The sequence below is a fragment of the Xyrauchen texanus genome, chromosome 27 (assembly GCF_025860055.1).
Source record: "Xyrauchen texanus isolate HMW12.3.18 chromosome 27, RBS_HiC_50CHRs, whole genome shotgun sequence".
In the NCBI taxonomy this organism is placed as follows: domain Eukaryota; kingdom Metazoa; phylum Chordata; class Actinopteri; order Cypriniformes; family Catostomidae; genus Xyrauchen; species Xyrauchen texanus.
This window is the reverse complement of record NC_068302.1, coordinates 32,557,042-32,571,132: the sequence shown is the minus strand read 5'-3', so window position 1 is coordinate 32,571,132 and position 14,091 is coordinate 32,557,042. Positions and strand designations below refer to the sequence as shown.

At 40.5% G+C, this 14,091-nt stretch overlaps 1 protein-coding gene across 2 annotated transcripts in view; it reads left to right on the top strand.

Annotated features, from left to right (window-relative positions):
* Nucleotides 1–94: 94 nt before the first annotated feature.
* The window catches only part of LOC127620928 (formin-binding protein 1-like), a 78,083-nt gene continuing 64,086 nt past the window's right edge, over nucleotides 95–14,091 (top strand). For both annotated transcript variants that reach the window (XM_052094284.1, XM_052094283.1), the window contains exon 1: nucleotides 95–236. In XM_052094284.1, the coding sequence (XP_051950244.1) occupies nucleotides 213–236 (24 nt within the window). In that variant the 5' untranslated portion in view covers nucleotides 95–212. The remainder of the gene's footprint in view (nucleotides 237–14,091) is intronic.

Below are 14,091 nucleotides of genomic sequence, written 5' to 3'. Positions count from 1 at the left end.
TACAGAGTCTGACAGATTGGGGGCGGTATTGGACAGACATCCCTACATTGTGTGTGTCGGAAATGGGAAAACCCTGAGCGGTGAGCTTGTCGCTGCTAGCTTCACCAGGAGTATAGAGAGTTTACACGACAGCAGAGCGAGGGAAGGACGCGCAGCTCTGGAGTTTTAAGAGACGTTAGTTCTTGGAGTTTTCCTCTTCACAAAAGGACACTATGAGCTGGGGAACGGATCTTTGGGTAAGTACACTTTTCCCTTTGCTCAAGTCCTGTGGCCTTTTGTTCACTCGCAAACAACTCATGGCAGTTTTTGGAATTACTTCTGGAAAGGTGTCTACCTACTAAAGCTGTCCCTGTATACAGGATGTGCCCTGTTGGTTTACGGTGACAACACTGCGAGGAGCTGCGCGCTACTTTGATACATTGTAACATTACATTGTACTTTGATACATCGTAACAGTTCGCTTGATAGAATATCCAAGTTTAAATATATCGTCAGCGTGACGTTCTATTTGATTCTAGTGACATTCCAAATTCAGTCTCAAACTAAAGGTTTCACGCCCAGTTTCGGTCAAGATATTGTGGGGAGACGATCGTTTTTCATAACTTATTTTAACCCTCACACAAAACCAATATAATATTCATTTTCTCCCAACATCATCTTGAACCGTTTCCTTTGTTGATTATTGGCGTCAGAGACAATACAGAAGACGAAGTACATGCGGTAAAATAAACCTGAGACATTAATAACCTGAGACATACGTAGACATTTGTGAGGAGGAAGGTTTAACTTGTTACATTGCCCGTTTCAACGTATGTCACGGTTCATCTCGACAGTGACATTAACCAGTTTCACCCCCGATATATATTATTATCTGGTTTTCAAGTTAGTCTGCCATGTTAAAGAGACAAAACACTGGCAGCTTTAATAATAAATGCATCGGTTTGGCATAAGCTTACCTCTCAAATCAATGAAGCCTGTGCGTTATGGATCGGGTACAGGGGTGTTGCCCAAACAGATAGGGCTTCTGAACAAAAAGAGGATGCTTAAGATATTGTTCATATATCCTAATGCATCATTCGCTGTCCATTGGTTTGCCTGTAAATCAGAGGTTAAACTCATGTTTTAGATGTGGCCTAAATAACTGCGTATTAGGGTTTCTGTACTAAAAGCAGAAGCTACATTTTTATTTATGAGCCTGTGATGAGTTTAGTAGTTTGTGGTGCTTCTTGTTACCGTGTAACTTAGTTCATTATGTTTTTTGTGTATGTTGGCCTTTATTGTAAGTTAACTGAGAAATATTTTGTATTATTATTTATTAAAGCTTGGGTGATTTCAGGTTTAAAAATGTACCTTTTCTTTAGAATATTCTCTGGCTTATGTCCTGACACACATTTCTGAACAGTTTATTCTTCTTTGAACACATACAGTCTATGGCCTTAATAAAGAAGCACAAAGGCTTTTAAGCAAGCTTCCCTAATCATTGGCTATAACTACAGTATATCCTTGAGGTACTGTTCAAAGTGTAGTTTTTTACAAGATCACAAATGTGAGTACTATGAACTTAGATGAGTAACAATTAGTTTGGTGAGTAACAACAAGTAATGCGTGGATCCACACATGGTTTGTCAGGATGACCATATTCCCAACCTTTTACATGTGGCTGAAGGTTAAGAGCTGGAATGCATTTTGAATACTGTGTTTGCTCCAGATTTGGCTTGAATTGGCTCAATTTCCTGTGCCGCAAATCCCTTATGCTATGAAATATGTCATATCCTCTATTTCCATGGCAAATGTCCTCTTGTAGATTGTGCTCATCTGTAATCCTGTGACAAATCCCTTTGTATATGGAACATTAATAAAGAATAATCATTCTGCCTCACGGGTGAATGTCTTTTTTATTCATAAGATTTGAAAATATTTTCCATCCTCAGCCTTGGCTTTGATGAATGAAACTCCACTCTATTCCTTAAAATGCACTGTTCACTTTTCATCCTGGTTATCCTCGATTGCACTCTGCATTAGACCCTTTTGTGCTCTATCAAGAGTTGTGTAAACTTAAGATGTTTAATGTCCCTCATTATCTGTTAAGTATCTGTTAATTTTGAGTGATAATTAGTGACAAGTCTTCTTGGGTGTGATTGGCTCACACCTTTCTGTTTTCCTCAATTGTACCTGTAACTCATAGCAAGAAAAACAACTTTTTAATCCTGAGAGGCCTGGAGGATGTTTGTGACATTTATAATATCTTTTTTTTTTTACTTAGTCAATGAGGTTATTCAGCTTTGGAAAGATTGCTCTGTAGTAAGAATATTATATAATTTTTATTTATAATTTAATAATTGGGGCGGCTGTGGCTCAGGTGGTAGAGCAGGTTGTCCACTAATCGCAGGGTTGGTGGTTCGATTCCCAGCCCACATGACTCCACATGCTGAAGTGTCCTTGGGCAAGACACTGAACCCCAAGTTGATCCCAATGCCAGGCTAGCGTCTTGCATGGTAGCTCTGCCGTTATTGGTGTGTGTGAATGTGTGTGTGTGTGTGTGAATGAGAAGCAGGGTAAAGGGCTTTGAATACTGCTAAGGTTAAAAAGGCACTATATAAGTGCAGACCATTTAACAATAATTAATAAAAAATATATATATTTAATTATCTGAGGCGCTACTAATGTTGTGCAGTTTATCCTGATTAAATGTATTTTATTTAACTTGTGACTAATGTTTAAAGGAATAGTTTATCCAAAAAATGAAAATGATATTTTCTCAGTGGAACGTAAGTAGAGATTTTTGAAGAATATTCATGCAGCTTTGTTCCATACTATAACAGTTCCAAGTAACCATCTGTTAAGCTCCAGAAAGGGCAAAAAATCACAAAAAATTAATCCATACAACTTTTGTGGTCTATTTGAAGTCTTCAGAATCCGTAAAATAGATTTGCGTGAGGAAGTCTGCATCTTTATTCATGATCAAGTCATTCTCGCATTGAAATCAGAAAGAGTAGGTAAAATTTTCTTTAGCTAAAATCAGTCTGTGCTTACCAAAATTCAAAACACTCCCTACAGTGGCCAAATTGGTAAGTGTTGTTGGGCATATGGGCACATGTGAGCTCCAATTTCCAGGTGTAATGTCCATGGAGGGGTGCCAAATGTGAGTTGTGAATCAAATTGTTTTCAGCTGCGTAGGTTGTAATACAGTGAAGGGCAATGCATATTTTATAAACTGAACCCCTAAACCTAACCATCATTGGAGTAGAAATGTAATTGCAAAAAATGCAACCTCCTTATGCGGACGCGATCCGTACCCGGTTTTCCCATGCTGCTGACACAAGTCACATTTGGTTGCACCACAAGTGAAGGAAAACACGCTGGAGCTGATGTAAAGATGTCTAAAAGATGGCGGATGTCAGTCAGTCCGCAAAATGGGGCTGATCCTGGAGTACTGTAAGTCTTGGAAAAAACATGCCGACTTCCGATCAGTATGCAGCTCTCAAGTCAAATATGTCGCCTATGAAATGTCAATGTATAGAAAGTGGAACTTGGGTGTATGTATCTTCATAATTGTGTTTAAGGATGTAGTAGTCCACACTCTATTGAATTTATTATTGCTATTAAAACTGCTTTTGCGAGTTTGTCACCATGTAATGTTATTTGTTTATAGTAATGCATTTGTTAAAATTATGGGCTTAGGAGAGGCTCCAGCCCTGTTCTTCATTTTTGAATCATGCAGATGGAACTGTCAGTGTGTGGAGTTCAAAAAATTGCTAAAAAGGCTTGTGTGTGTCAATTCATTCTATTGTTCACCAGACTGGTTAGACCTGTTATGTATCTTGCCAGGCTTAGACTGTAATTGTTTTGTGAATGTTTGTTGTGGTGTTTTGGCTTCAAGATAAATTCAATTTACCATCCTCAACCAGCAAACGTGTAGGTGAAAACTCTTGTCCACTGAACTACAGTCCAGGGTGACCATATAACCTTACCGTACATAAGAACAGTGTGTACAACAACATGTACAACAAAATGTTCTTAACAATCAAAAACTGCTCATTATAAAAACCAGACAATGTAAGACAACCATTTACATTTTAAATGAGATTTTGAAACAATCAGATTTTTTCTTAAGTCTTGACATGAATACATAAACGGACATACACTTATTAAATAAAATGACAGAACTGTGACAAAAGTGCTCACATGCAAGGCAAAATTGGGGTAGCGCACAAAAATCTAACTGTATCTATTGTGCTTTGCTTAAACCATTTACCTTTCCCTGATGAAAGTTTAAAAGTGTTCAGCGATTTTGCTAACTCCAGCCACATGCCCTCTCTCCTAAACTCCACCCTCTAAATACATGTCAGCCAACCCAATGTCAGCAAACCCAAATACGCAAAACGAATCATAGGCAAAGAACATTTATCGTACAGTTTTCTGAATGCCATGGGTACCTATTTCTGTGATATCTTGGTAGTAGGAACATTTTACTTTTAATCATTTACATGACCTTACAGAGTGTGAGTCTATAAGGCATAATGGGTTTAAGAGCATAGATGTAAACTCGCTGTAAGATTTGTACAGTTGTCAAAAAGAGAGTTTGTTCCGACCTAACTCTGTAGTGAATATAGATAATAATGGCTTGAATCATGAGTGCATCTTGCTTACAGACATATTTTACCCTTTGTACCTGATCTAATATATTCCACTTCTAAATGGCAATGTAAAGATTCAGCAAAGACATGCTTGTCACTTTCCTCTGTAGGTATGCAATGGCACTCAATAAAATAAATGTTTTGGAGACCCAGAGGTTATTTCAAGACCGTTCAATTAAAGATAGTCTTATTTCACTGTTCAGGTATTTGATTACTTGACCAACTTTATGTACTTGCCAATAGATGTTGAAAGTTTGAAAACAACCTCATTACTACTATTATCTAGCACCTGCCCCATTGTAAACAGGCAATTGTATGTTCAAAGTACAGTATCTCAGTGGATGAATTAGCTTATGTCATTGTGTTCAAACCTGAAAAGTTTCTGTTGCTTCCGTTTATCACTGTACTAGACATAAAATTCATCATCGTATGATTTAAATTGTGGTACAGTAGTGAACGGATTGTGATAAAAATTAGCATGCTGCCTCTTCAATGTGTTTTTTTACTCACTACTTGAAATCAACCTCCAATTTCTTTTAGCATTATGCAAGCTTAATTTGTGGTATACAATTTTTTTTCTTGATTATCGTTTACTGCTGTCTGTTGGGTAACAGAACAGAGCTCCACTGTTAAATTGTGCAGATTGCAGAGAACTGGTAATCCAGGATAACTGAGTTCAGACCGGTACGACTCTACCAGGTCGTTATGACTTTGTGCCAAGACTGCTGTCGCTACCAGTATGCCAGAGGAATGATAGACATAAACGCACACTTGGAGCATAGTCATGGGAAAGAGTAGGTCAGGAAACAATTTATTTGAACCTTTGACACTCTGTTTTAATATGTCATGTCAGTGCTTTCCGTTTTTTTTTTGGCATGCAAGAGTAATGTTTTGCTTACATACTGCATGTGTCTGTGTTAAGAGAACTGGTTTTCACTCGCTTGTGTCGTTGCTAACCTATTTCCGATACCATTTTCGGTACCAAAGCAAAAACAGGTTACTAAACAACACTCTTTTATTAACAAAGTTAACAAAACATTAGCAGCAGAACTAAGAACAGAAATATGCCATTGAGCATCACTTTAATTTAAATATATTATTTTTGAATTATAACAAAACTGTACAATAACTTTACAAAACTGTACAAAAAGTTTGCAACTTTTGCTTTAAGTTTTTACCAAGTACTAAAAAAAAACCTAAATAAACAAACACACAATAGAATGAATAAAAAACAATTTCCAAACTAATGTGCAAAGTGCTCTCTTATTATTAAAGCTGCATATTGCCTACAAGATAAGAAATGCACAGTGACATATATTATGATTAAATAAGTCGCGAGCAATCGCGTTCTAATCTAGCTGCATTAAGTGTCCGTGCTCGAGGGATGAGCGTCCCCGAGGCAGAGTCTCTCTCAGCCGGGTGCAGTTTCAATCTCTCCCCCTTAGATCAGGACAGAGTGCTTCTGTATTATTTGAACATTAATATAGCTATAACACATTAAATATAACTGCATTTGTAACGCCGGGATGTTTCCTTTAAAGAGCTCCGCTTATTCCACAGCGAGACTGCTTCTGAATTTATTTATTTATTTTAAAATTTTTTTTTTTTTTTTTTTTTTTTGATAATTCCCTAATACTTTGGGATTACATAAAATGAAGCTGTGAAAGTTTAGAGTGCATCTGGACTGTGCTCTGTGAAATTATTCCTAACCTCCGTCAGGCGTGAACTGCAGTGCTGCTCTCGCGCGTCATTAGTTTAATATGATTTCATTTTACGTTAAATAAGATCAAATGACTATTCGACAATGAACATTTTTCTCGCCTTTTTTTTCCCCCGACATTTTCGATAATGTCTACTAATCATTTCAGCCCTAATGCAAATGATAATATGCTTTTAAACTAATCTGCTTTGGTTGCTTGAATAAATCCGGGTGTCTGTCTTTCAGGTGCTTTATTAAGTTTGATGTGTTTCCTCCTGTAGTCAGAAAATTGCGAAAGCACCGTTTACAAATAAGTTTCAAATAGCTGATCTATGATGTTTCCCTTTTCATCAGCCTCAAATACAAAGAATTTCCAAACCTGGCTTTTTCCACTTTTCTTTTCGACAAGATTCATTTGAGACTCTGCAGCAGCTTTGCTTGTCGTCATCTTTTGTTTGTTGTGAGAGTTCAAAAGTTCCCGACTCTGCATGGGTACCGGGTAGACCAGTATTTTTTGTTTCAGTACTGACTTGGTACTGGAGTACCGGTATTTTTGACAACACTAATACCCACCCTATGAAAGGAAGAACAAAACCCTAATTCAGTCTACCGTTGGCTTGTTATAGCAGTGTTTTTGGAGCCTCAAATCCATTTTTTTTTATCCTGTCATGCGCATAAGTGAGTTTGTGCCACCCTGTGTTTGAGCCTTTCTTGTTTCTTATTTTTCTTACCTTGATAGTTTTGTGTCACACATAATTTACAACTCGGCTAAAATTAAGGCCTGCAGATTCAGAGTAGGGGCCAGGAAACATTTAGTTATAGTCATGAAGTTTAATTATATTTGAACGTTTGTTTTGTAATGGCTCTTGGCACCTTTCCTGCAAATAGTATTAGAGTTTTATGCAGTGTTGTGTTATGTTGTTCCTACTTTGATCAGAACAAACCTCTTAAAAGCTTTTCACAGTATCATAGTTAAACACAAGCTCTTAGTCTAGTTGCAGAGTGAATATCCACACAATTGGATCTTTGTACATAGCATGTAAAGCTCAATCTTGGCTCTCTCTGATACCCCTTTTCCACCTAAATTGCGAGTTTTCGTGCCGAGCCTATGCTCTGCTGGTTCACGGCCGGAGCAAACTGGAGCCTACCATGAACCGGATGCACTTTTCGACTGACCTGTGAGCCAAACGGTGATGTAACGGCCGGGTTACTGTCTGTGTGGTAGTATCACGTGACCACCTCAAACATAAACAAACATGGTGCATCAGTGTGCTTGTGAACAGCTTTTACTCTTGTATTGAGGACATATTTAAACATATGGATTAATGCAATCCATCATTATTACTTTGCTCATCATGATTATCAGAGACGACATCTTTACGCTAAAGACAACACATAATGAAATTACATTATATTGTATGAACAATAGCTTAACTTGCTAAGTTCTGTAAACATTGATGTAGCAGATGGTTGTATTTGAGATGGCATATAATATTATTGATTGAATTCCACTGTTTTACTTAAAATATAGCAGCAATCTTACAAACTTAATGAGTAGCTGGTCAAAAATCCCCTTACTGATCAAAACAATGCACAAAATAAGAGGACACCAGTGTAAGAAAAGATAACGAAGTTGGCAAATATAACAACTTAATGAGATCATCTGCAGAGGACACCATCAAATCACTGTTTATCACGAGCGTTAATGGCTGAATTCAATGCCCCTGTTAATTAGCAGGCTGGTCGGTGTCGGAGTCCGAAACATTGTTGTTCCGTCCACTGTTGCATTTGCTTATCTACTTCTTATTGTCTCTGCACTCCCTTCAGTGTTAAATATTTTGATTTGATTATGATTTGGTCAGTTGTCCAATTGAAGGTGGCGTGCATCCTTTCGTTCTGTTCTCGTAGAGTATTTTTTTCCTTTGCGATCTCTCTAGTTAATCTTGGATATTTGTAAATAACATATCACAAGTAGAGCACTCGTTTCGTCATGTTACTTGAATGGTTTTGATAATTTTGTGTTTTTTTTTAAATTGTTATAGAGCAAAGTAGTACTCCTTGCTGCAGGCGGTAGCTACTGTTGTTGTTTGGGAAAATTTTACTATGGTGATGAAACATTATCCCGCCTTCCATCCCCTGACGTAATCGGTTCCTGGGTAGAGACCAGTAAGCTTTTGGGGCGAGTGCGGAACCAGGGTTTCGGACCCAGAATGGCCTTTTCTGCAGTTGAAATGCACAGAACAGTTTGAGAATTCGCACCAGCCCAGGAACCCACACCCGAACTATGTCAGTGGAAAAGGGCTATGAAAGACCAGCTGGGTGCAAGTGTCCATCCATATCATACAACAAATATTAATTTCATTTTGAGGGCAGTGTTATCATAACCATGGGTGCGAAGCTTATTGTTCTGCTGGAATTTACTAATTAGACCATCAAACCTTGGGCTTCAACCAATTATGTTTTTCACAGAAACCATATTTATGAATCACCACCACACACAAACCAGTTCTGTACTCCTTGGCTCAAAACTCAAGTGGTGAAACCTTCCCTAAAAATCTGTGATATCCTTCCCTAAAAATCTACATGGTCTCAGTACTAAAATAGCTGTACCCTGAAGCTCTCATTTGTCCTCTGGCATAGCTGTGGTGGTCTCATCAAAAGCAATTACACTGGTTTGAAAACCTGCATTGAGTATCTGTTGTGCCACTAGGTTCTGCTGTGTTGGGCAAACAGGGCCCCTTGAGGGTAGCTGCCCAAGTCCCATATTATGAATTATTGTGTCCAAATCATGAAGCTTTGCTGTTGCCTTTTTTTATTTTCTTTTTATTAAATTTACTGGATATAGGGATCTTTTTGGCCTGGGAATATTCAACAATCACCACTGTCACATGATATTTGGGGCATTTATACTAAATTTGCTGGACAAGTCACAGTATACTGGGTTTTCTTATCCCATTAGTCACTTCTGTTAGTCTAAAAATAGCAAGTGTAAATTCTATACAAAGCTATTGTAGTTTTGCTCTGTTACATAACCTGAAGAAAGAGACACCACTACAAAACCGATTGAGCCACCACACAGGATGCAACATCAGCGAATCCCCCTACACAGATTATTTTAATAATTCATAAGTGCGAGATCTGAGCTTTTGGATTTCATTGTTTGCAGCTCTTGAATGGAAAATTAATTCAGGTTTTTTGCAGAAAGACTCTAGGGGAATTGGTTGTAACTGTGTATTGAGGGTAACCAAGTTCATTGTTCACAGACGGCCTCTTTCATATTTACATGGCCCCTCAGTCCCCTGACAAATCACTCAGTCCTGTTTACAGAACGAGAGAGAGAAAACACAAGAAGTCAGACTGGTCGTTTTGTCAACTCCCACCTTTTGTTGGATGACATGTATTAAGTTTATTGTATGGCCCATGGATATCCTGGAACCATGAGACTGTTGCTTGGAATGGTTAGAATGCACTGGAACTGTACATTTATTCATACGCTAGAGACAGCTTTACAGTTTCTTCACACGGAACGTCATAGTGTAATAGAGCATTATGGTTATTAGTAGTACTGGATGAAGCTTTGAATATTAACAATATTCAATATTAACACCAGACGACATGGTGCTTTCTAAAATTCAAAACAATTATTTATTTTCTACAAGGGGATGCATACAACACCAATGCTCAGCGTCAACATTCTGAAGTGCCACGGAGCGCGACTAGTAGTAGAAACATAGTTTCCCATTCAATTCGATCCAAATCATTATCAAAGGACATCGATTATTTACTCAAGGCACCACTGGATGATCTATTGCGAACATGTATCTTTCATAGAGCCTATTTTCAGTTTGTTTGTTGTTTTCTGTTTTGACAGTTTGAATGACCTTTACCCTCTTTTGGTCTCCCAAAGCTATTACGCCATGTTAAACAGTGGCCAATTGAGACTATTATAAAGCACGAAAATTTTGCATTTGATTTAAATGTCGGCTGATGCTTAAAAAAAACACTTTGTTGCATAAGTTTTGGTTTATCGCAAAAGAAATCTGCCCTTAAGCCGATTCCGGACAGAAATGTGTTTATCGCTAATTTTGTAGCCTACCTTTCGCCTCCCAGATAGCTATTGAGGAGATTCAATAAAATTAGCCAGCTTACTGTCATTTTAATTTCGCAAATAAATGCGGTCAAAATGGAGTAGTTTCCCTTCTGATAGGACTGTAATATTGATCTCCTGATGTGCCTATCGCAGGTTGGCACCAGTTCCGACTAGAAAGCGAATCGTCATGGCCCTGTTCCAAGTAGTGGGGGAAACTCTCCATCTTAGTATAAGGACCATCCATCAATGTGTAAATGCTGTGTGCACAGCTATTAAAGAAAAAATGAATGCGGTGTAATATAAGGGTTTACATATGATACATTCCTAATATTCAATAGGCTATTTTGAACAATCATCTAATCTAAAGCATTGTCATCACAACTGCATTATGTCCTCCATTTTTGTCCAGCAACTTTTAACTGAATTTGATTGACATCTGAAATTAATTTTAGCATCATTATGCAATTTACATTTTCTGAAGAAGGTCAGCAAATGCGATCTGAGGTAAAGAGGGTTAAATTTCAAATATTTAAAAGTTTTAAAATGTTCAAAAGCTAGTTTTTTGAAAGTGAACTCTGCATTGGATAAATAGTTCTGATAGTTTGTAGTCTTGAAAAAATGTGTAGAACATTCTGAGAATGCCATTCAGCCGACTTTTTTAGTCTACAAAACAGGATAAGACTAATTTTGTCATGAGTCAGGTTTTTCTTCCCTTTTGTTTCTCGTACACACACGCAGACACTCACCCACACACACTCTCTTTCTCTCTTCTGCTTCGTTCTGCAGGCCTTCCTCTCCTCTCACACCTGTCAGTCATTGCGATCAGCGCTCGCGCTGATTTGCTTTGACACCTGTTTCCACTTTCCCCTAAGTGCGCACTCTTTATCTGGTGTTTGTTCTGGTAGATTCTTTGTCGGATTATTGTTGCATGTTACACGTTACTATTTCCGCGACCTTCATGTCATCACAGTTAAGTGCTTACCCTGTCTTGTCCTGTTTTTCTGGATCAGCCTCGCTTCAAAGTAGCGTCCGTGCCCTGCTGTTGCTGCTGCATGTGAACCTATGCGGTTCTCTCTCTCTGGCTGAGACTTCTACCCCTGATCATCAAGTCTGCCCCAAGGGAGCCCTGTTCTGTTTCTCATCGCGACTAGAGGCAGCGCTCCTCTTTAAGTTACTCATCCAGCTCTGTGTGCTTTTACAAGAGACTGCCTTTGTTTGTTATCACTCCATTAAAGACTGTTATTTCTGTCATCTCTGTTTTGGATCCATCATTTTACCGTAACAGAATAATCCGACCAGACATGGATCCGGCAGATGAGATGCCCGTCCGGGCGGCGGTCGGGCTCCAGGGAACTATGCTCGGCAGACACGAGGAGGAGTTGGCGCCGCTCATCAGGCCGTGAGGAGTCTTGCAGCTCAGGTGTCTGATTTGTCTGCTCGTTTACTTCTCCAGGAGTCTTCCTTGTCTCACAACCGACAGCTGCCCCCAGAGCCGCGAATCAACAATCCATCCTGTTATGCTGGTGAGCCTACTGAGTGCAGAGCCTTTCTCATTCAATGTGAGATTGTTTTTCTCTTCAGCCCCAGACGTATCGCGGAGGATCGGGCTCGCGATTGCATATGTTCTCTCTCTCCTCACGGACGGCACGCTGCGAGTGGGGGCGTCCGTCTGGGAGGCACAATCAACATGCTGTAGCAGGTTCGGGTCGTTCAAGGATGAGATGATAAAGGTCTTTGATAGATCCGTCTTCGGCAGTGAAGCCTCACGTCTTCTTGCTGTTCTACGTCAGGGCAGAAGATCTGTGGCCGACTTCGCTATTGAGTTCCGTACTCTAGCTACTACTTGTGAGTGGAATGAACCTGCACTAATCGCTCGCTTTCTTGAAGGGTTGAATTTAGACCTTAAGGAGGAGATTTACGCACGGGGTCGCCAACTCAGCTCGATCAGCTCATCGATCTGGCCATTCAGCCTGGACAAGTGTTTCGAGCAGAGGCGACGAGTTCGTTCTCCCATTTCCACATCAGGTGATGAGTTTTCTTCTGCTACTGTTCCCGCCCTGTACCAGCCTGATGTTGAGCCCATGCAGGTTGGGGCGCGCGCATCTCCTCGGAGGAACGCCAGCGGCGAATAAAGAACCGTCTCTGTCTCTACTGTGGTACGGCTGGTCACTTTGTTTCGTCCTGCAGTTTAAAAGCCAAGGCTCGCCAGTAGACGGAGGAGTACTGGTGAGCGTGTCTGTCATCTCCTCATCCCCCAGGTCTCGAACTACGATCTCTGCTGTTATCCGTCGGGCTGGGTTCTCTGCGACTGGTCTTGCTCTCATCGACTCAGGTGCTGAGGGCAATTTTATCGATGAAGGGTGGGCCCGTGAGCACAAGATTCCTTTGGTCGATTTGACTCAGACTGCTTCTGTCTTTGCCCTGGATGGCAGAGAACTCACTTCAGTTCGTCGCGTCACCAGTCCGGTTAGTCTCACGGTCTCCGGCAATCATCAAGAGACTATTTCTTTTTATGTTTTTCAGTCCCCCTTTACCCCCGTTGTTTTAGGACATCCCTGGCTTATCCAACATAATCCTCAGATTGACTGGGTTAAGGGGTCTATTCATTCATGGAATTTATCTTGTCATGTAAATTGTCTGGTATCTGCTGTCTCCCCCGTGTCTTCTGTTCCTGTGTTTCAGGAGGAGCCTGATGATTTGTCTGGAGTCCCGGAGGAGTACCATGATCTGCGGGCGGTTTTCAGTCGCTCCCGGGCGGTTTCTTTACCGCCTCACCGTCCGTACGACTGCTCCATCGAACTCCTACCTGACACCATGCCTCCTCGCGGTAGGCTGTACTCTCTTTCGGCGCCCGAACGAGAGGCTCTGGAGAAATATCTCACAGAGTCCCTCGACGCGGGGATCATTGTTCCTTCTTCGTCCCCCGCCGGTGCTGGGTTTTTCTTTGTTAAGAAGAAGGATGGGTCTTTAGCCCTTGTATCGACTATCGAGGGCTCAACGACATAACAGTCAAGAACCGTTATCCCTTGCCTCTTATGTCGTCTGCTTTTGAGATCCTACAGGGCTAAAGATATTTACTAAATTAGACTTGCGCAACGCTTACCATTTGGTGCGTATCAAAGAGGGAGACGAGTGGAAGACCGCGTTTAACACTCCTGTCGGGCACTTTGAATATCGGGTTTTACCGTTCGGTCTGGTCAACGCCCCCGCTGTTTTTCAAGCCTTAGTAAACGATGTCTTGAGAGACATGCTTAACGTTTTTGTTTTCGTTTACTTGGATGACATCCTAATTTTCTCACCATCTCTCCAGGTACACGTTCAACACGTTCGCCGTGTTTTGCAGCGTTTATTAGAGAATCGCCTTTTTGTTAAAGCTGAGAAATGCGCGTTTCACGCCCAATCGGTTACTTTTCTCGGTTCGGTTGTTTCTGCGGAGGGGATTAGTATGGACCCTGACAAGGTTCGAGCAGTTCTCGATTGGGCTGTCCCGGATTCCCGAGTCTCGCTCCAACGATTTCTGGGGTTTGCAAATTTTTACCGGCGCTTTATTCGTAACTTTAGCCAGGTTGCCGCTCCCCTCACCGCTCTCACCTCGTCCAAGACCAGGTTTGCTTGGTCAGAGGAGGCTCAGGATGCGTTTGACTGCCTAAAGAGGCTCTTTACCT